The sequence below is a fragment of the Urocitellus parryii genome, chromosome 13 (assembly GCF_045843805.1).
Source record: "Urocitellus parryii isolate mUroPar1 chromosome 13, mUroPar1.hap1, whole genome shotgun sequence".
Lineage (NCBI taxonomy): Eukaryota > Metazoa > Chordata > Mammalia > Rodentia > Sciuridae > Urocitellus > Urocitellus parryii.
In genome coordinates this window covers 28,416,675-28,439,451 of record NC_135543.1, presented here as the reverse complement: position 1 = coordinate 28,439,451, position 22,777 = coordinate 28,416,675, and the positions used below count along the sequence as shown (strand labels likewise).

The 22,777-nt window shown below is 44.6% G+C and overlaps 1 protein-coding gene across 3 annotated transcripts in view; it reads left to right on the top strand.

The window, feature by feature from the left end:
* Setbp1 (SET binding protein 1) overlaps positions 1–22,777 on the top strand; it is a 355,108-nt gene that overhangs the window by 12,666 nt on the left and 319,665 nt on the right. For all 3 annotated transcript variants that reach the window (XM_026398605.2, XM_026398606.2, XM_077792168.1), the window contains exon 2: positions 6,641–7,297. In XM_026398605.2, the coding sequence (XP_026254390.1) occupies positions 6,812–7,297 (486 nt within the window). In that variant the 5' untranslated portion in view covers positions 6,641–6,811. The remainder of the gene's footprint in view (positions 1–6,640; positions 7,298–22,777) is intronic.

Sequence of the window (22,777 nt, the reverse complement as noted above, 5' to 3'; positions counted from 1 at the left end):
GGTATGTAGTGTGGGAAAGGTCACTGAGTAGGCGCTTTGTCCTTCACTTTAAAGAGCTGACATATTTGCAGTGTCAGGGAATGACAGTGCAGAGCTGTCCTTGCCCTTGCTGACTAAGAGCCAGGTAAAGGTTGGGTCATTTGATCCATTTGCCAGTGTTGATGGAGCAATTATCCTGGGTATTTCTGCAGCAGGGAGGGTTTTAAGGAGCATCTCTCGGAGCCATAGGCACCTGAGTCATACAGAGTCTCGCTGGATCTGGACGTAGCCTTTTGCTCAGCATTCACTGGAGTATCTCTGCATGTATCAGGGACTGTGCCAGGCCCTGGGGATACCGTGATGAGCCAGTTACAGGTCCTTCCCTCCAGGGCTTTCCATCTAGTGGGGGAGGCAGCGTTAAACCAAGGATGGCACGAGAATTCCATTACATAGCTAGTGCTAGGAAAGATCCGCTCTGCGGTACAAAGGCAAAGAACACAGAGTCCTGACCTGAGTCGTAAAACTCAGAGAAGAAACATTTGACCTCATTCTGAGTCATGAAGAGGCGAGAACTCAAGGGGAGAGGAGGAGGATTCCAGGTGCATGCAGAGTCACCTGAAAAAGCCACAGTGACTCCCACCTTAGTATCTGAGCAGACATTAAGAGATGAATAGTCAGCCACCCCCAAAGCCAAAGTCAGACAATCTTGACAGAATCTGAGAAGGCATTTTTGTAACTACAGGTCAGTGAGCGTAGGTTGAGAACACAACTGGTTCCCCGGGTATTTAGGCAGGCAGGATCACACTCGGATCTTTCATAATACTTACAGCCCCCCTCCCCGATCAGAAGTTCACAATTCACAATTTCTGGGGCAGGGGATGTGGTTCAATAGTAGAGCACCTGCTCAGCATGCACACTGATCCCCAGCAACAAAACAACAAGAAAAACAAAACAACCAGAAAAATCGAAACACCAACAAAACAAAGAAAGAAATTCACTGTTTCTGTCAACTAGAAAAATCATCGATCTTCTGGGCCACTGCACAGGCAACTTTAATAACAACAACTAAGGACTGTCCCCTCCCTACATCACACATATTCTCAAAGGCTTCAGCTCTCAAGGAACAAATGAGCAGTACTGGAGGTGGCACTGGGGAGGAGTGAAGGCAGGGCCTTGACTTTTGGGAGACCTTTTGCACCCCGCAGTCTTTCTTGACCCTGCCCATCCTCCTCTCAGGAGCTCCAGGCCTTTCCACCCCAGCTTGCTCCTCCTCCTTACTTTAGGCTCCTTTAGGGTCATGATTCTTCCTGTTGAAGGTGCCATGTGGCTTTCTTAAAATTCCTATTTTCCTATTACTGTAATTCTGACTTTCCCCCAATCCTGCAGGTGTTTCTGGGGAAGGATCAAAGGTGACAAGGAGAGGAATGAGGCAGAGGACTCCTCTTGGGTTTTGCCTTTACACTCCTGGGAGGTGCATGTCTTATTATTCTTATTACTTATCTTTAAATAAGAAGCAGAGCTCACCTGTCAGAGACATCAGATAAAAGCTATCACCTAATAAGCAAAGTCAGGAAGGCATTATTATTTTTTTTTCCATTTTGTTGATGAAATACTAAGGCTGAAAGAATCCTTGCTCCTAAGAAGCGGGATGGGGCCCAGAATTCATTTCATGTGACTCTTGTTGAAACCAAGGGCTTTGCCTATTTCTACTGTATTATCCCTTTGGAGAGTAGAGTGCCCGTGGATGGTGCCTGGGGAAGATAGGGGAGATGGGTGATGCTGGCGAATCCAGCTTGAGTGGATTGTTTCATTCATTAATTCGGTCAATCTACATTTCTTTAGCCCCTGTTATGTGTTGGCCACTGTGCTGGGCATTGGGATGACACAGATGGACAATGTGCCTTTTCTTAAGAGACTCACAGTACTGCAGTAAGGAGGAATCCTTTTGAATATACAACAAGACCATGGTGTGGTGAAGACACTGGATAGGATTAGTGCGTCAACCAAAGTCTAAGGCATTGGTTCTCAGACTTTGGCCTGTCAGAAGCATCTGCAGGACGTGGGGAAATCCAGAGTGTGGGCCCCATTGTGCAGCCCTGATTCAGTACGTGAGGTTTGAGAATTTGTATTTCCACCAAGCTCCAGGATAAGTAAGAATTCCCCAGGCAACAGGTGGAGATATATTTTTAGACTAGGAAAAAGAAAAAAAAATCTCCCATCCTGCAGATATGGAGGGGAGGGAGGATATACTCTTTGGGACTCCTTTGGATGTGAAACACATTTATCCAAGCAGGATTCCCCCTGGCCACTGAAACAAATAGCGTTGTAGGTTCAAACTATGCAATTTGAAGTGTTCCCATAGGTCTGTGGCTGTGCAGGATAAAATTACAGAGTGTTCAGAATGAAAGAGATATGGATCCCTCCCCAGTCATTGCTGATGACAAATTAGGATAAGGTGCTCAGAGTGGCTTGTCTAGCATCTCACTGCCATGAACAGCAGAGACAGGAGAATAGACCAAGTTTCTACTCCTGCCCCTGGGTTCTTTCCCAAAACTCTGCTACTTCCTTACCCTTTCTGATTTCTTGGGGTCTTCTGAGCACCTATTTCCTAAGCAAGTTTTACTGTTCCAGGGCCTCCACTCTGCCCTGCAGGCAGCTAGGAAAGGGTTAACTTTTGTTGGACTGGAGGCCTGAGCCAAGTACAGGGTGTCCATTGTGCGCCTCCCCCTCAGGAGGAGTCCCTGATTGCTGGAATGTGACAGGGCAAAGCATTTTCACCTTGCTTTGGCTTCCTCAGCTCTGAGTGTGTGCGTGCGTGCGTGTGCTCACACCGGTGTGTTGGCAGGGTCCCATCACAAGAGGACTGGCAGTTGTCTCCCAGGCCCACCCCAAGATGGAACTGTGAATTTCCGAAGGCAGGTATGTGCTGGGGAGAAGGCAGAAGGAGAACAACAGCTTTGTGTGCTGCCAAAGTAAACAGACAGGTTAGGTTTCTTTGCTCTTTGCTTTTGAAAGCTTTTCTATTTTATTTTCTAAGGTGAGGGGCTCATGTAGACCCGGGCTGGATTCTTATCCTCAGGATAGGCAGGGAATTTGGCAGGGACTGCCTGGCTGGGTGGAGCTATGGTTGGAGAGGTTGGAACCATAGGACTTTGAATAGCTGTCAGGGGGCAAATTCATTTTCATTCAGAAGGAACTTCCTGAAACACTCAAAGTGCCAGCCCCTCACTGGGTGCTGAAGGGAAGGTGAGCATGATATAGTCACAGTTGGTCTGAGCTTGAGAATGAATTGCAGTGGAGTTACAAAAATAAGATTTGCATGTTCAAAACACCTAGAAGACGATGCGAGACTGGTATTTAGTGGCAAAGTATACAGCTGGGGGCAAGGTCAGTCAGGCCAGCGAGAGAGAGCTGTGGCTCAGAGTTGGCAAAATTTTGCCATTGAGAACTGAAGGTGTGAGCATGACCTGAAAATACAAGAGTGCTTGCAAATTTTTCATTTGCTCGTTCATTCCTTCATGCAGCAGGCATATGCCAGGTGTGGCATGCAGCAGTGAAAGGGGATGTAAGAACTTATAAGAACTCTGTGCATGTAATGTTGTTGTGGAGACAGGTTTGAGTTGAGTACACAGTGCTAGTTGGTGGCTAATGAGCTCTGAGGCTGGCCTCTTATAGTGAGACTAGTCTAGAAGGTCTGGAATGGATTCGTTATCAATGGTTAGGATGATTTGAAACTGCATCGTTGTTTTATTTGTAGTATTTACTGTGAAAAACTCCCACTGCCCTGCTTCTGGTCCCAATCAATCAGAATCAGATTTCAGCAAGGGACCACATTTTCCTATGGCTCCTCTGTCATAACTATCCTGTTCTCTTAATTGTGGCATGTGGATAGTCTTTCTAAAGAATAGCTTTGATATTGTTCCTTCTTCCCTCCTGACATCCCTTAAATGGCTTCCTATTAACTGTAAGACAAAATGCAAACTCATTAGCGTGGCTTCCAAGGATGTCCATGATCTGCTGTAAGCTTTTATTTACAACATATGTTTCTCTCACGGGTCCCTGTTTTGAGCCACACCCCTTAGCTGCCATTCGCTTTCTCCTTCCTGAACATAGTCATGCCTGGCCCTGACTTGTGCTGTCCCTTGTGTCTGCCCAGTCTGCTTTCTTTCCACTCCACCTATGAAAAGCCCAAGTTTAAAGTCAGGTCTTGAGCTTTCCTCGAAGACTTCCTGTGCAGTTTCATATCAACCTGCACCTTGCTCAAGTGGAAAACTCAAGGTTTTTGCTTCTGTCCTTTATTATGTTTACATATTACAATCTGCTCTGTTTAGAAGGAAAGACATTGTCTTTTCAGTGTATCTAAAGATCATGATTTGAAGAGAAGTGAAAAACATGTTGAATTTTATTTTATTTTTTTGTGGATCTTTTACTACTTGAGTTTTATAGTTTCATCTTCTACATCTAATTAATTACTGACATAATGTTGAGCATAAGAAATGTGAAAGTAAATAATTTTAAATAGTAGATTCTTCCTTAATAATATCTGCACTTCTTATCCTCACCCATCCTTCTATAATTTAGGTTTTGCCTTCCTTTATCGTATCACAGCATCAGCCACATACATCCCCCTACTCTGGTTTGAAGGTCCAAATGGATTTATTTAAGGAACTTCTTATAAAGTGTATGCGTCACCTTTGGCCCTGACCCAAGAATACCTTTATAGGCAAGGACTAGGGAATTCAATATAACATGAGTGATTCTTGCCAAAAGGAATGAACCTTGAACATGACTACCATTATAAAATGTGGCTTGCAGTTTGCATGGATCTGGGAGCAGCAGGGACATGGGATGAGTAAGGATGAGAGAGATCTGCCAGACACTCTGTCTTGACAAGCAGGCATCTTGTGTTCTAAGGGATCTTCATGTCTTCCTCAGCCACTGTGGTACCCGTCACTAGTAAGACAGGCCTCACTGACTATTGACTTGCATATGACTTTTTAAAAATTACAAAGATTTGGGGCAGGTAGGCAGACTAGTCTAGACTACATGAGGAATCTAGTAAGTAAAAGAAACAGTCAGTGTCATCTGATTTAACTGCCCCCACCCCAGCAGGGGACTTGGTCTCCTTTGTGGCATGAGTCACCGGTGGCTGTACAGTATCTGTTGACAGCTCAATTGGAGGTGTGCATATTCTCACCAGGGCAACCTCCTTTCTTCCAGAAAAACTATTCACTGGGTTTCCCCGTAAGTGGGAGCAATGGTAACTGTGCCTTTCTGTAGGGCTGAGCAGTTTCCAGGAGCCTCCTGCACTTCGGGCTTCTCTGGGGAGAGGGTTCGAGTGAAAGCCCCAGCCACCTGGCTTCCCTGCCTGGCATCCTCTCAGGGCCTCAGCTGGAATATGCTGGTTCCACAGGAGAGGACCTGTGCTGGGCTTTAGGTTTCCAGTTCTGGACTCTGCTAAATGAGTCTTTGAGACATTGCCAGCACGTTCTGGTGGGCATATTTGGGCTCAAAGGTAAAAATCTTAGATGCATAAAAATGTCTGCTACTGGAATCTGAGTGAGGGCTCAGGTGTGGAGGGTGGAAGGACAGGGTCTTGTGCAGCCCAGAGCTCTAGTTTGTCTTTTATAAGACCAGGCTTTTGGATTTCCCTTTGGACTTTGCAATTATAAGGCTGAAACTGGCAATAGCAGGGCATGGGGTGAGTAAGAAGGAAGGATAGTTTGGCTGATTCTGTGATGACTTGGAGAGAGCCTGATTGCGTTTTTCTCTTTTCCTCTTGGAGGAAGGCAGAGTCCAAGATCCTGGGGGGAGTCCTGACACTTCTAAGGGCCTGTGAAATGCTCCTTCTCTCTCTTTCTCTTGCTGCTTTGTGGATCTAATGCAACTGCATGTAAGGAACAAGAAAGGAAATTAAAATGGTCTAGGAAGTCTATTTTTGTCTAAATTGCAAATCTAAGTATCCTTCTTTTGAGTCAGTGGGAACTTTTTTTTGGAGTTTTGCATTAATCACAGTGTTATAAGTAATTTCCCATTGAAATCTTTTTGTTTTCCTCATGCAAGCCTCACACCTAAGCTTTGCATTTGTTTTAAGGAAAGGAGAAAAGTCTTTGCATGATTGAAATAATGCATAATGCAAAATGAGAAAGAAAGAGCAATTCAGAGGTCAATTGCACGTCCTCCCTGCAGCGGGTGGAAGCCTGGCCCTGGCAGCGGGGGTTGTGTTCAGCTGTGCACCCTGTTCTGCACAGGGAAGTGGTATAAGCAGCCACCCAGCTGCGGTTCCCACAGACCCGAGCAACAGCACTTCTGACTTCCCTTCCGTCATGGTTGGTTTTGCTGGTGACTCAGCCAGCTGTGGCTTTGGTATAAGAAACCTCTAGGTTATTACTAGTTGGAGGACTCACCCTCTTATCTTTATTTCTTGGGCCTCTAGCCACAGAAATTAATAACAACCCATTATGAAGACATGTGTGAGTGTGTTTCTCCTTCTGCTCCAGAGGAATCCAATCTGGGCCTGTTCATATTCTGCTTGGATTTGTCTCCCATCATCTTTTTCTGATGCCATAGATAAGTGGGAAGATATTTCTGGAACTTGGATTGAGTAACTTTTGGGGTCATTCTCCTTCCTGCCATGGCTAATTGTCTCTCTGTGTCTCAGTTGCAGATCTGATCTCTTCAGAACACCTCACCGTGTCTCCGTACCTGGGACTCTGAACCTAGCAGCTGGACTCGTTTGTTCTTGGAATTTTGAGTGTCCCCTCTTCTCACCTTTTCCTCTTCCCTCTTCCCTTTCCCCCACCTGAGAACTCCTGAAGACTGTAGGATTGTCATGGAGTCCCGGGAAATCTTAAGCAGCACCCGGCAGAGGGGGGGCGAGTCGGAATTCCTGCCCGTCTCCTCTGCCAAGCCCCCGGCTGCTCCTGGCTGCACAGGAGAACCCTTGCTTTCTGCTCCAGGACCTGGGAAGGGCATCCCAGGGAGCGGAGATCGCATGGAACCAGAAGAAGAGGATGAACTGGGCTCAGGGCGGGATGTGGATTCCAACTCCAATGCAGACAGTGAGAAATGGGTGGCAGGCGATGGCTTGGAAGAGCAGGAGTTTTCCATCAAGGAGGCAAACTTCACTGAGGGGAGTCTGAAGCTGAAGATTCAGACCACCAAGCGGGCTAAGAAACCCCCAAAGAATCTGGAGAACTATATATGCCCACCTGAGATCAAGATCACCATCAAGCAGTCTGGGGACCAGAAGGTGTCCCGTGCTGGGAAAAATAGCAAAGCTACTAAGGAGGAAGAAAGAAGCCACTCCAAAAAGAAGGTAGGAAGTCTGGTCTTGTACGTTTTTAGTTTGTTTCTCTCTGTTTTTGCCGTTTTAGCCCCAATTTCTTAAAAGTCTCTTTGTGTATTACTTATTATTATTTCTGAATCACCAGTCTCCTTATGGAATATTTAGGGCCTCCAATGTCTCTGGTAGGGTCTTGGTATAATATCTGGTTTATTATTATATCTTTAACTCACCTGGAAAAACAAAGAGGATAGAATTGTAATTTTGGAGCATCCTATTTATTGCCTGGTAGCCAATTAGCTGGATCAGCCAAACCCTGACAAAAGTTTGTTTGTTTGTTTTGCTTTACATTTGCATCTGGTTCCATAGTTAAGAGTGGGATGATGAAAAACTGATCCATTAGAGCAATGAAGAAATGTCACAACTTCCGTTACATTTCAATAATTAGTGGTGTTGGTCTTTCTAAGATGAATGGGTCCCCTGACTGAAGAAATCCAGACTTCTTGGTAGCTGAGGCTCCAGCAGGGCAGAATCTTCATCCTGGAAGCCACTGATGAGTGTAGAGCTGGCATTTTAGAAGGCAGAGGGCAGTGATTGGCTCAAGTCTTTGTGTAGCACATCATGGACTTTAAAAGTTGGGTCATGAATGAACTTGTTTGGTTGTCATTTTCCTATTAAGGGCAAGTACGGATATACAAGCCACTGGAGCTGGTTTGTGGTGTTGGTTGGGAATGGATGGGTCCAAGTTTCATTAATTTATCTTGGAAGTGACAATGACTTCCATTCTTGGGAGGGATGTGGCACTCAGCTATGATAGCAGAGGACTCTGCCTTAGTATGGAAAGTTCTTTTTTTTCAATAACTTGGCTCTGAGGTCGGCTCTGAAAGATGCCCTTTGGCTGGCAGAATTTGGGGGTTCTAGGTGGGAAGTGCTAGCCATTGACTTAGTCACTCTCCCCTGTCTTTTGGTCATTTATGTGGCCTTTAGTCAGGGCGGACTAGATGGTGCCAATGACAGGACCACTCAACTTTTAGCCATCCATGGTCTTTTAAGCTCTGGGATAGTTATTTTCAATAAAACCACTAGAAATAATATTAATTCTTTAGTGTAAGACTGCGTCTTTCTTCATGTCAGGTGTTTGGGCAGATTTGTTGCATTTAAAATCCAAATACATAGCCCAGAAGAAACTTTCTAGGGTAACTAACTCCTCACGGTATGCCCAATAAACCTGTTCAGGTTTTAAAACTGAAAATACTGCATTCGGGACCCTCCCTCTCACATCCTGGAAAACCAGGATAGTTGGCTCCCCTACTGTAACATTTTGAAACACAATCTTTAGAGATAGACTTGTTTTTTCCAGGGCAAAGAGATCGTGCTTTCCACTCCCCACATTACAACTTTGTAGTGATTTCTGGGTTCTCTTTAAAAAAAAAAAAAAAAAAACAAACAAACAAAGGTTACCTTGACACATGCAGAAACTTTTGAGATGCTTATAAGAAGATGCCATAGGCTGTATTTAGGAAGTGAGGCATTGCTGGAGAGATTAGATGCTTTAGCTTTGAAAAAGAGTATTTTTGATTCTGGCCACTGAGATGACCAGGTCTTTGTGTGCTGTTGGATTCTTGTGTGAGGGGGAAATCTTGGAATCTGTTACTTTTGGGGGACATTTTCCATCCAATCCTCATCAGTGCTAGATTTTGAGCAGAGCCCATGGTTTTGGTTATGTAAACCCAAATTATGGCATCATAAAGATAATAAGTTGTCCTGATTGGATATGGCACCATAAAGATAATAAGTTGTCCTGATTGGATATGGCACCATAAAGATAATAAGTTGTCCTGATTGGGTATAACTTTCTTTAAAGCCACAGATTGTTCCCAAATGGCGTCTTCTGCCCGTTGGAATGCCTCAGATTAATGATTTGGAATTTGCGACATAAAGATAACTTCAAAGCTGAAATGTGCAGTGGACTGAAGTTCTCATATCTGATATCCTCAGCCTGCTAAAAACCCACTAAAAATCTAGGTGCCGTTTAGGAACTTTATTGGAAAAGAGAGATAAAATTGTTTATTTGACTATGTGATTTGCCAAGTAAACATTTCTATTCCTAAGCAATTGGAGGGAGTGGAAAAGAAGAAGGAGAAGAGCTATATTTCAATATACAATGTTATTTTGTGATGATGTTGTGATGGAAATATCTTACAGTTTTTTTATGGCTTGAAGCTTGCTTCATATTGTGTATTTCCACCCTTCCTCCATTTATTTATACCTCAGGCTGTTGCTTTCCAGAAATGAATGAATAAAGTTATCAGCATGGAGTCATAATTACTTGATAGATCATCAGAACCTTCTCTGGTCTCTACTGGATTAGAATGTTCACTTTATCACCCTTTAAATTTTTGTTGTTTTGCAACCGGAAAGTAATCAACGCTGAAGGTGAAACTTGGTCTACCATCTCTATGGAAAAGTTCAGTAGCAAGAGCTTGAACAATTTGTACAAATGGGAAGTATGTGATTAGTTAATATGGATAGAGAAAACACAAAGAGGGAATTTTGTAAGTAACAGTTCATCATCTGACCCTGAAATCAAAGCTTCTGGATCTTTTCAATGAAGTGAGCCTGCTTTTGAAGAAGCACACAGGGAGTGAGCCCTGGGAATCAACTCCCATGATAGCTCCTAGGAAGGAGGCCCTGTTGAGCTGGCCCTTGAGCTGTTTGGGATTCTTGCTTGGGAGTCATCAGCACATATGTGCTGGCGTAGACAGGGGGTGGCTGACTACGGCGCATGGTGCTAAATCCAGCCCCCTTCCTGTTTATGTACAGCCTACATGGAAAGAATGATTTTTACATTTTTAAAAGACCAGAAGAAAATCCAAAGAAGAATAATATTTTCAAATATGTTATACTTATATGAAATTCAAATTTCAGTGTCTGCAAATAAAGTTTTATTGGAGCAGAGCCAAGTCCATTTTGTTTACATTTTGTCTACAACTGCTTTTGAATAGAGTAGCAGAGTTGAATAGTTGTCACCAAGACTCTATGGCCTGCAAAGCTTGAACTATTTACCATCTGGCTCTTGTAAAAAATGATCATCAAACCTTCTCTTAAGGGAAGGCATAGAGTTTTAGGATAACAGCAGTTTTATCTTATTTTGTTTTGTTTTTAATGATTCAGCTTCCAAGTTTGGAGGCTGGGAGAAACTGGGTGTTACTGTGTGTGTGTGTGTGTGTGTGTGTGTGTGTGTTTAAGTGAACCAATTAATTTTGTTCATATGATTGTTTGACAGCCTCCAGCAAAGACAACTTATATTGAATCCCACATGATTTTCTTTTTCATTGGTTTTTGTAAAAAGAAAGCTCTGTGGGAAAATGTTAGTATGACTTACATATCACAAACTAGTTCTCTGCTAAGTTAACTCCAGTTATATGTGGTCTGCAGCTTTGGAGTGAAGGGGTATTCATCTGGCATCCTCTAAATCTTTATTCCAAATTTCCATCTCAGGATTAACCCTCCAAACTAGAGAGGCATTGCAGATATTCAGGGAGCATGAACATTTTAAGTGGTAGGCTGTAGGGACAGACCCATGAAAATGCCACCTCACTAGCTCAGGGATGCATGGATTTTTCTAACTAGGGTACCAGTCTCCTCCTTTTGGTAGGAAATTAGGATGGCAATTGAGATCCTCTTTGGGAGAGGGTTTATGATGAATGGATTAACATAGGGCATGAAAGAAGCATTTGGTAGGAAATAGAAGCTGAAAAGAGCTCAGAAAATACTTCAGGACTTTGCAGATGAACTGTACACGTGCATCTTGTTCTTTGCATCTTAAACTTACTTAGGTAAGTTCCAGAATAACTTATGCTTATTCTAATTCCCTTCTGGGTCAGTCAGTGAATATAGCAGAAGTAATGAGGATGCATATCTATAAGCAAGTGCCGGTACCAAAAAAGAGCATAAAAAGTTCTAGCAGTGACAGTGTTTTGAGGATGTCCTCAGCTGGGCAGAACTTGGTAGCTCTTCTTCTTCTTGAAGACTATGGTAGCTAGTTTCTATAGCAAGAGATGGGGAGGAGGACCTTGATGGGGTTTTGGGAATTTGGATGTGCAGTGTAACCTTGCCAAAGTCCGGATTCTTCATCTGCCAAATAGAGATGGTACTTTCTCCTCAATGGAAGATTTCAGGAAAAATAAATAGCTAATTTTCTTCTGCTGTGAGCACAGATCATAATAACAGACTTAGTTTATTCAGCTGTATGGTAGGCCTTCTGCTAAATGTTTGACATGTATTCACCTTCTCAATTAATCCTTACAACAATCCTGCTGGGTGGATATTATTTATTTACAGATGAGGAAATTGAGGCTTAGTTTGCTCTAGAGGAGCAAGAGCCAGACTGGGCAAGGTTTGTCTTTGAAGCTAATTCTGTTAAGACTACAAAAATAATTCAGGTCCTTGCACTCTGTAAAAGTAAATGACCACTGGAAGGTAAGGATCACTGGAGCGTGTCTGCCACGCTTTCCCACCTTAGCTGGAGCGTTTGCATCATAATCTGACACATTTTCCTTAATTCCAAGAGTTTCAGGGTGTTTGAGGGGACTCCAAAGCCAATGACTTAAAATCTTATTTTTTTCCTTTATAGGGTTTATAATTTTTGTGTGTGTTTGTGGTACTGGGAATTACACCCTGGGGTGCTTTACCGATGAATCATATCCTCAGCCCTTTTTATTTATTTTTTTTTATTCTGAGACAGGGCCTCACTAAGTTGCCCAGGCTGACCTTGAACATGGGATCCTCTTGTCTCAGTCACTAGAGTATCTGAGATTATAGATATGCACCTACCTTGCCGAGTTTAGAAAATTTATTTATTTTTGACAAAACCACAACTTCTGTTTTATTTCTTTGAACTAATTTTCCCTCCTGGCTAGCTCTATTGGGAGAAATCATCTCCTCCAGTAGCAAGGACTTCCATCTCTGTCCATGAAGTATCTGTTGAAGTTGGAGACATAGCTCAGGATTTGTCCATGGCAACCCCATTTAGCCATTTTTGTGTCTATGGGAAGATCCCTGAGTCTGTTCTGAGTGCAGCCCTCTCTTGGGAAGTGCAATAAGTCCTGCCTTTGTTTACTCAGTCTTGAAGTAGCACCTTCTTTGTAAAGTATGGATAGGAAAAAGATTCTTCAGGCTGTAGATGGAAAGCAAAGCTGGTGTCCGACTGCAGAAAGTGAGGAATGTACAATGAAATAATGGGTTGGATTTAATGATGTAATAATGAGATTGTTCAGCAGGCTTCAAACTGGAGATAGGAGGTGGCTGGGGGGTCTGAGATTTGGTGCAGGGGATCTTAAAATGGGAGAGACAGGAGGGAGCCTTTTGGAAATACAGTTGTCAGCAAGGAGGGACTCTGTGGTTATCCATTTTTCCTGGAGGGTATTGAGTGGCACATTTCTCTCTTGACCCTTTATGGTTGTAGCAGTTTGGTACACCAAGTCAGTGACAAGGAGTGGGTGTTGGGCAGGAGGTGAGAGGTGGCTTGCTTCACTGATGACTCAGATTGCCTAACCTCTGGCCTCTACACTTGTGGGTGGCCCTATCCATCCACCAGCAAGCCTCTCACCCTCCTTGTGGCTCAAGTGATCTTGCTTGTCATTGTTTTGCCCATCAGTTTCTGGCCACTCTTTGCTGTGTCAAAGGCTTGGCTTCCGTTCTTCTGGGGCTAGGAATGTGGTGCTTCCAACTCCTGAGCCTCTGAACTTTGTCCTCCATAATGCTTTCACCAGGTCAAGAGGGCAGGTCTTTGCCAGCATTTCTTCACAAGAAGCTGGATTCCTGCTCCTGTTTAATTTAATTTCTTTTCTGGAGAGATTTAAAGTTTCTTTCAAAGCAGGACATTCCTATTTATTCATCAAAGTGCCTGGAAATTTTGTTTCCTAAATAGCTTTTCTGTCTGGTTATTTTATAGCTAAAGCAGCATGCAGGAGGGTGAATGACCTTTTCAGTGAAGTATTAGTCTCTCCAGGGCAACAGGCACCATTTGACAGGTGGAGCTGAAAAAGCCAGGGGAACAATGTTGGACGCAGAGATGGCAGCCCTGGGCACTAGCCCTGCCTCTATTATTAATTCCAGGGAGAAGGCTTGAGGTCCCTGGGTCTCTTTCTACAAGTTAAAGAAAAAGGAGAAGGAGAGGAAAAAGGAAAAGAAGAAGAAAAACAACAGATTTTGATCTCTAAGGCCTTATTTCTGTTCTCAGTACTAGAAACATTAGAAGCCACCCTATTGGAGGGGCTGGGGAGGTTGTCTCTTTAACACCAGTTACTCTAAAATTGATACTTAACCCCTCTTTGGACCCATTTTTACATCATCACATTGTTTCCTTTATGCCAAAGATATCAAAATTCTTGAGATCATGGGAGTGAGTACCAGAGTTGAGCTTAAAAAGTAGTGAGATTTACTCAAACTGTGTTCCATGAAGATATTCTAGTGTTTTTTTAGAGCTGTCCCCACCCCAAGCTTCTTGGGTTGGTCTTTCTTCCTTCCTAGGTTAGGGATCTTGTGGGAGTTTGAAACACTGACCTGGCTTGTTTCCTCTTGGTTTTGGTATTCCCTTGCCAGTTGTTCTCAGGACTTTCATTGGACATTCTTTATGAACTCTGTGCCATTGAAGATCAATCTGGCTGGGAAGTATGTTCTGTGGACAGTCATTCACTCCCTAGGTGTGGCCAGCATGCTCCCTGCAGGACCCCCCAGGTGAGGAGTGCAAGGTGTGTTGGAGACAGACTCTCCTCTGAGAGGAGATGGGAACTGGGATCCTCCATTCTGGAATGGGCTCCCCTCTGCCCTGGCTGGAGAGATCCTGCAGTAGAACTTGGCCTCCTTTACTTCCTGGCTCTGCACAACCTCAGCAAGTTACTCAGCCTCTTGAAGACCTTTCCTGACTGCACGAAAATCAAGGGCACAGCAGCACTCATTGTCACTGTCATTGTGAAGATCAAAGTGTCTTTTGGGCACTTAGGACAGCCCCCAGGCAGCATGCTGCACTGATTCCTGTCTTCTATCTCTGTGTCTCTTCCTTGGTCAGGGCACAGAGCAGGCACACAGGGACTTGCATAGTGCTAAGTGATAGCTAGGGCAGCCTCAGTGTCCGGGATGATGCCTACACCAGTGTCCATTAGTAGAGCAAACCACTGAATTAAATCTGTTTTTTTTTTCTTTTGTCTTTTTTTTTTTTGTGTGTGTGGTGGTAGTGTTGGGGATTGCTTATGTGGATTTATTTAGAGATGTTCAAAGGTCTTTTCATCTCTGTGGTCATTTATCTCTCAAGCTAGGATTACTGCTGAGCACAAAGGATGACTCAAAATGAAAGTTTCAAAGTGATGTCAAAGGAACCACCAAGTGGGGTTCAGCTGGCATCTACTGGCCTCTGCAGAGTGGCCCCCACCTCCACCACTGCAGTTCCACCCCCTACAGAAAGGCCTCTCCTTTCTACATCTCCAGTGGACCTTCAGTTGCATTTCCTCTTTTATTTTTAATAAAAGGCAAGAGAAACAATCTCTTCTTGCCCTGCCTCCAACCCCATCCGCTTCTGATTGCTGCAGGTTTAAGTCAAAAAAACATCCCATCTTCAAAGTTCAACCCAGAGAACATCCCACGACATCGCCCACCTGCCTTGCTTGTTCACTACACATGAGGGGCTTTGGCCAGGAAGCTGTGGGCTCTGACTAGGGCAGGGAGCCCAGGGAGGTGGCCAGGAGGTTCTTGGAGCACAGGCCAGAGACCTTGGTTCAGGCTTCTGACAGCATTAAGTAAAGAAAACAAACAGCACAAGGCACTGAAATCTTGCACTTCAGGGTATTTTCTTTATCCATGATAATTTTAAAATTTGTGTTATAATTTGCATGGGGCCAACTGGTTGGGAGTTGAGTTTCAACTTGCATGGCCCTCAGGGTAACTTGTCATGGTGGGAGGTGATGGGGTTCTGGGCATTCCCCACAAGGAGAGGAAGTCGGTGGCCAGAGGGAGAGAGCCTGTCAGAGGAGCAGGAAGGACTTAGTAGAACCAGGTCCCCAGGAGGTCTAGGGACAAACACCATGCTGATTCAGTCTCACTGTATTACGCCGAGTGTGCACAGGAGTCTGAATATGTACTGGCTGGTGAGGCAGACAGCCCCTGGGCAAACTAAGGCTGCCATCCATTGGGATGTGCCAGAACAGGACAGCCAGAGCCCTGCATTGTAGGAAGTGCCAGGTGTGTCATTGCGAGGGCTCCTTCCCACCTTCCATGCATCCTGTGGTATCGTACCCTGTGCTGGCAAGGACCCTCTCCCACCCATTTCTCTCTGAAGTCCCAGGTTGTTGGTTTCTGCTCTTTATCTTGCTCTTTGCCCCTCCTTCCCAGAGCCAATTTCCCTCCCCTCCTCTCCACCTGTGACCTCACCAGGGGAAACAGTGGAGGCCTTTATTTACTCTGGGAAAGTCCGAGCAGTTCCCACCTTGTGAGGCCAGTTGATAATCATCGTCAGTATCAAATGCAGGTTGCTTCACTGTGTTTTCTAGACCTCATTTATCTCATGTTTTTCTCCCCAGGTGGTCTTTTATTTATTTATTTATTTATTTATTTATTTATTTACTTTTTAGCCTTCCGGGAGCTTCTAGCCAGCTTCCTAGTAAGGAATAGGAGGTGAGTGGTGCTTAGGACTTTCTCAAAAGGAGGTACACAGTGGCTTTGGCCTTGAATATAGGTCACAGGGCCTAACCCACAAAAAGTTACCACTTACAGATAGACATTTGCCCAGGAGTGTGGTAGCCCTCGGTGCCAGGTGGGTGAGTGGTGAATGGGAACCCAGCTCAGGCATTTCAGCACATTTCTTGACAAGCTCTTGTTGGATTGCCAGTGTAGTTAGAGGGGCTCTGGGTGTGCAGTGGGACTTTTTATGATCTCTACATCTCTGTCCTTTCAGGGGAACAAGTGCTGTCACTTAAATAACTGGCAGGTCAGTGTGTCTGGCAGGGCTTTGAGTGCTACTAGATCTTAAGGGAAATCAAGGCTGGGAGTCCAGAAAGCATCTGAGAGTGAGGAGCTAAGTCCAATGAGGACAGAGGCTACACTTAGGTACCAGGTCAGAAGGTGAGGATGGCTGATAACAAAAGTTCAGTTCAAAAGAATGGCATGGGTCCACCACCGAGCCACACTTGGAAAACCATGGGTATCACTGAAGGTGAGAAAAGTCTCCAGAAGTGTCCATGAGCAGCTCTGTTGAATGGAACACACCTTCCCAAATCCCTAGTGCAGTGATTTGGCTGCTGGTCAGAAGTCCTCAGAGGGGACTTGCTTCTTGAGGCTGCTCTTCACTGTATTGCACTATGGTCATCTTCTCTCAAGCACAAGTATTTCCACTTCCTGAAAGTGTTCTTTGGATCTCTAATGCCAAATCACCCTGTTTCTTATGCTAGGAATACTGGTTTGCCAGTGTCCCACCTAATAGGCATAGCTGGAGAGTGCTCACGGAGCATAGTGCAATACCAGGAAGTGGTCTGACCTATGGAATGCCAGGGCATTATAACCTCCTCTGTCACAGACAAAATGCCCCTATGAACATGTTTCTCTTCTATACCAGCTTTCTGGCAACTTTGACATTGTTGATGTGCACTGAAATTAAGTTCAAGGAAACCCTCCAAATTAACATTGACTTATGCTACTTTTGATGGTACAAACCATAACTTCCTGCCTTCAGTGGATTCTCTGGGCCAAAATTCAAGTGTTTGCATTGTTATTATTATCATCTCTTTTCATACAATTCCAGGCAGAGATGTGAATCAATTATTAGTCAAGTGGTCTGGTTGGGGTCTAAGGAACTTCAGAGAACACTCAGACACCCTGGATGGTGCAGATGCCCATCTCAGTAAGATTCTTTTCTATGCATCGTTTAGCAAGACTTCATGAAACAAGATACTCTGCCATCTCTGAACCTGGTTTCTCATGTCCTCCCTGGCTTCCTTTATCTAAAGGAAAAGACTGGTAAATGTATGTTGTCAAAGTCAAGATTTTCTTCTCAGTTATGCTGTAAGCTCTCTGAGGACAGGAATTATATCTTTGATCCATCTGACAGACTCGAATTTTACTTCCCTGGCTTAGATGCCACAAATTATTGTTAGTTCTCTGCCAGTGTAGGTAGTTCCCTGGAAAGTACCGTCTCTATCAAAACAGCTTCTGCCCTGTTGGCTCTGTGTATTGTGTTGCTTCTTTAGAAACATTTGAAACCTTTCCTCCCTCCTCCTTTCTGTGCTCGCATCCTCATACATTGTGGTAGGATTGAGGCATGGGAATTCTACTGTATCTACTGAGTTGTGCAGTGTGTTTAGCAGAAGTGGTGTATCTGCCATAGAAAGATCTTGTTAGGGAAAATTGATCTCAGGACATCTAGGGAAAAACCCAAGGCAGTAAATAAATTGTCAAAATATGTGTTTCAGATAATGCATGGTATGGAAAATTGATAGCAACCATCACATCTGCTTACCACCTTTACAAAGCATGCTCACATCTGCCCAACCGCTGTCTCTTTATGTTTTGTTCTTAGGATAGTTCAGTGCAGTAGCTGTTAATCCTCCTTGTTTTATAGACTGGGGAAACGGACTCAGAGGGTTTTCTTAATGGCTTGCCTGAGGTTGCAGTTAATTACTGGGTGGGGGGTGGTATTGAGTATTCAAATCCTCAGGTCCCTTGGTTTTTAACAGCAGGATGCTATCATTGGAAGAACCCATCCTCACCATCTTGCTGGTGCTGTTTTTTGGTACAGGGATTCAACCCAGGGACAGTTACCCACTGAGCCACATCCTCAGCCCTTTTTTGTATTTTATTTAGAGACAGGGTCTCGCTGAGTTGCTGAGGCTTTCGTTACGTTGCTGAGGCTGGCTTTGAACTCATGATCCTCCTGCCTTAGCCTCCTGAGCTGCTGGGATTACAGGTGTGCGCCATCGTGCCCAGCTCCCTTGTTGGTTCATCTTTAAAGAGAGAAGAGTTGAGTTCCTTGCAGCTCGCCCAGTTGTTCCTGCACTCAGACCTAGGTTGTGGGGTAATCCTGAGCCTAGCAGCTTCATCTAGAGCCCCACAGTTCCTCTCTGGACCTCCCTCTCCTGCTGGAGAGCTCCAAAGGGCTCAGCGGCAGTGAGAGCTGGGATGAGAGGGGATGGACTGGTGGTGCATCACAGGGCTATGGGATGCCAGGTCTTTGTGACTTAATCCAGAAGTTATTTATAGATATTCTAAGGTGTCCTTGTTTGGTATGAAAATGCACCAAAGGTCTCCTTCCAAGACTCTGTGGTGACCTGACTTGAGATGCCAGGAAAGATAGCTGTTCCAGGAGAGAGGTTCTGAGTTCTAGCACCCATTCTGCATATTGCAAAGGAATCAGTGTTTTCTCATATTTAATGAGGGATTCATAATATATTCTTCTACTTCCATATACCATTTTGAAGATAATCCGAAAGAACGAGAGTAAAGAGGTTTTGAAATGCTAGGGGGCAGTGGAACTAGAAGATGCCCTTCTTTAGAACTATTCTGTAGTAGATTTCAAACAAACTATCGTCTCCAATTAAACTTTTCCATCATTTCCTACAGTGTCCTCTCTCTGCCCGAACTCTCTGCTCTGCTGTTAATAAAGCCCCCAGACGTGGCTGTGATGGACAACAGCTGCAGGTTGGAAGTGGTCAGCCGCCAAGCCCAGATACCCGCCACATGGTGTAATTGCCCTTTGTGAAATTCTGGGGTGAGAGGTCAGCCCTCCTCGCCTATCTTTGTCACTTCTCAGTCATCTGTATCCTGGTAGCAGTTGTGTTATCCCAGCATCCTTCCCTTATCCCCACCTCCCCCCCCACCCCACCCCCGGCTCTTGGAGCCCAGGAAAAAACCATCTGCTGAGTTGGCTTTCAGAAGATTTTTTTTTTTTTAAATACCAATTTCCCTTTGTTCCGAGGCAACCTCCAATCGGGGCTGGTGTCTGCCGGGTTTGGCGAAAGGCTGGTATTGTGTTTCATGCTCCCGGAGGAAAGGTTGTCCACTTGCTTTTCTTTTTGATTCGATTCCCTGCCACTCTGCAGACAGTCAGAGGTTGCAGCTGCTGCTGTCAGCTGGAATGGGGGACCCCTTGTTTAAGAACCTACACGTGAATCCCTTGGCAGGGGGAAGAAAATAGAGGAAAAAAAAAAACCCAAACCAAAAATAACACAGGGAAAAATATCAAAATCACTACTCATCCAAGTCCCTCTTCCTGTTCTCATCCTGTCTTGTTAAGTCACACCAAGATCCTACTGGCTGGCTGTTTAGGGTGGGCCCTGCGGTTGTCCAAGATTTTGTTGAAGAGTCTTTGGTGTTCAGCCTCTGAACACCTGGTCTCTTTCTTAAAAATGTGACCTGCTCATCAGAGGCACAGGACTGGCATTGTCTTTGAAAGCCTGAATCACAGAGAAGCCTGTTGGCTGTGCAGGTAGCTCTCCCAGGTATGACAACATTTCAGTGCTCAGAGTAGCTGGGGACCTGCCACATATCTGACACACACAGTCTACAAAGTCTTCCCTATAAATACAATGAAGATATTATTATCTCCATTCCACAGATGAAGTCAGTGAGGCACAGAGTCTTTCCTGGGGTCTGCAGAGGAGCTGGAAAGTGGTAACCACAGTGTGCTTGGCCTTTAAATTCCAGGCAGCTGCTCAGGGCTCCTGAACCTGAGGTGGGAACCAGAGACCCCCACCTGCTGGCCCTGCCTTGGAGAGGGTCCATCGTGAGGACTTTCTTTGATTTTTCCATTTCTCGTTGAAATGAGATGTCAGTAATTTAATGTCAGGGCAGCTGGAGAGGCAGTTTGGTCATTTTTTTTTTCCCTTCTTTGGTACCAGGAACTGAACCCAGGGGCACTTAACCACTGAGTTACATTCCAAGACTTTTTTAGATTTTATTTTGAGATAGGATCACATTGAGTTGCTAAGTTGCTGAGGTTGGCTTTGAACTTGTGATCTTTCTGCCTCATCTTGCCAAGCCTGACCAGTTTGGATAAACTTGTGATAGTGTCATAGGATCTTCCAATTTTGTAACTCAGATGGTTCCTCCTCCTCCTCCTCCTCCTCCTCCTCCTCCTCCTCCTCCTCCTCCTCCTCCTCCTCCTCCTCCTCCTCCTCCTCCTCCTCCTCTTCTTCTTCTTCTTCTTCTTCTTCTTCTTCTTCTTCTTCTTCTTCTTCTTTCTCTCTCTCTCTCTCTCTCTCTCTCTCTCTCTCTCTCTCTCTCTCTCTCTCTCTGTCTCTTTCTGTTTTCCCATATCCTCTTGATAGGTTTAGTAAGTGCCTTCGATGCAATCTCTTGGGTTATCTTGTGACTTCGCAGCCTCTGCCCTCTCTGCTCACCCAGTCTTATCTCCTCGGGGGCCTTTGCAAAGTGTGGCTCTCTACAAAAGAAAACATGCATCTTGCTCCTTTGTGCTGATGACAGCAAGAGTTGGGGAACCAACACGCAAGGAATTGGTAAAAGTCCATAAAATTCAAAAAGCTATTCCTCAGTACCTCATTTCCTCCCTCCTATCACAGTTGGTCAGGGTCTATGACCCAGAGCACTGGGGGCATTAGGATTCCCCAAAAGTGGTGTACAAAATAAAACAAAAACCCAAGGCAGAGAGACAGAGACAGAGAGACACAGAGGTCAGAGATATCTTTTTTTGCCTTTTTCTATGTAGGACATGATATGTGTTGTGAATGTGCATTAGTGTGTATTTAAACTTAAAATATGACATAGATTCCTGTATACTGAAAGTTCTTAAAATATGTCATAGGTTCCTGTCAACATATATTGTAAGACATGTGTGTTATATGTGTATTATAAGAAGTGTAGCAGTTACTACTGGGCAATATGCTCTTCTTTGTCCGTGAACCTGTCTAAATAGAGTCTTTCAGAAGCATCTTGCCACATGAAATGAGGCTATTCTTACTAGATGCTCTCTCTCATCCTTTCTTTTTTAATGTGATCTAGGCATAAAAACAAATTGTGTCCAAAGCAATTAGCCCAGAGACACATTGAACTTGATAAAGGAGGAGGTGAGTGATGGATGTCCACAGACTGGGTGGCAGTTGGGTTCAGGTTCCGGAACTCAGAAATCACCCCTCTGCTCAGGCTTCCCAGCTGATATGTGCTTTATGTATCCAGAAAGCTCAATTTCACCCAAAGCTGCAGATCCTGGAGCTGCGAGTGTAGAAGCAGCAGCAGGAAGTAGTAAAAGGGGCCTTTGACTTTGGAAGAGTGGGCTCTGCTGAAGCTGGGAAGGATGGTCTAACAGAGAAAGAGAGCGAGAGAGAGCGAGAGAGAGCGAGAGAGAGCGAGAGCGAGAGCGAGAGAGAGAGAGAGAGAGAGAGAGAGAGAGAGAGAGAGCACCTCCGAGCTCCGCTAAGTGGTACTTGGATGCCCCTGCCAATGCTAATTATCCCACTTAAAGTGCTCTCTTCCCCAGCATCATTGGATCATTCATTAATTCTTTTCACCTGTTCAATCGAAGATATCTTCTTCAATAATTGTTTGTTGCATGCCAGGCAGTGTTATAGATATAACAGAATTGTTCCTTAAACATCACAGTGTGGTAACATTGCTTCTCTGACTGGTAAGCGACATCAAAGTAGGAACTGAGACAGGAAGACTTCTCCATAGTGACCCAGCTGGAAAAGAGAACGTCAGAGATTCTCAAAAATACCTTATAAACTGGCTAGTCAGTTTGATTGAGTGATAGGCATGGTCTATGCCTAATTAAAAAGACAAGAAGCTCCTGTAAGGAGAACCAGATGAGATGGGAGTGGAAGGCATTTTTTCCCGGTGGTGTCTGTTTGAGGACACGTGTAGCTTTCTGGCATGTTGTGTTGAATTTATGTGATCTTCTTCAAATACCCAGAATAGAAAGACAAAGGGAGAATGGAAATGTTGGTGCATATTAGTCATCTTTTGGTCACTATGACCAAAACACTTAACAAGTACAACTCAGGGGAGGAAAAGTTCATGTAGGGCTCATAGTTTCAAAGGTCTCAGTCCATAGACAGCCCACTCCATTGCTCTGGGCCTGAGATGAGGCAGAACATTCATGGTCAAGAACATCAAGTGGCAGAGGAAAGCAGCTCACCTCGTGGCAGCCTGGAAACAGAAGGTAGGGGGAGGAGCCACAAGGAAGATGAACCCTTCCAGGGCACGTCCCCAGTGACCCACCTCCTGCAGTCATGCCCCACCTACCTACAGTTACTACACTGTGAGTCCATTAGAGTGGGATGCACTGATTAGATTACAGCTCTCATAAATCAATCATTCATCTCAGAATATTCCTGCATTAACACAGGAGCTTTGGGGGACACCTGACCTCCAAACCATAATAGCAAAGAGACCTGAAAAACAAAAATCACACATTACACATTTTGTCCGAGGGAAGAGAATTCAGGAAAAGTATCAGAGGAGATAGAAATGGAAATCTGAGAAACAGAAGGTCAAAAATATGGCACAGGCTCA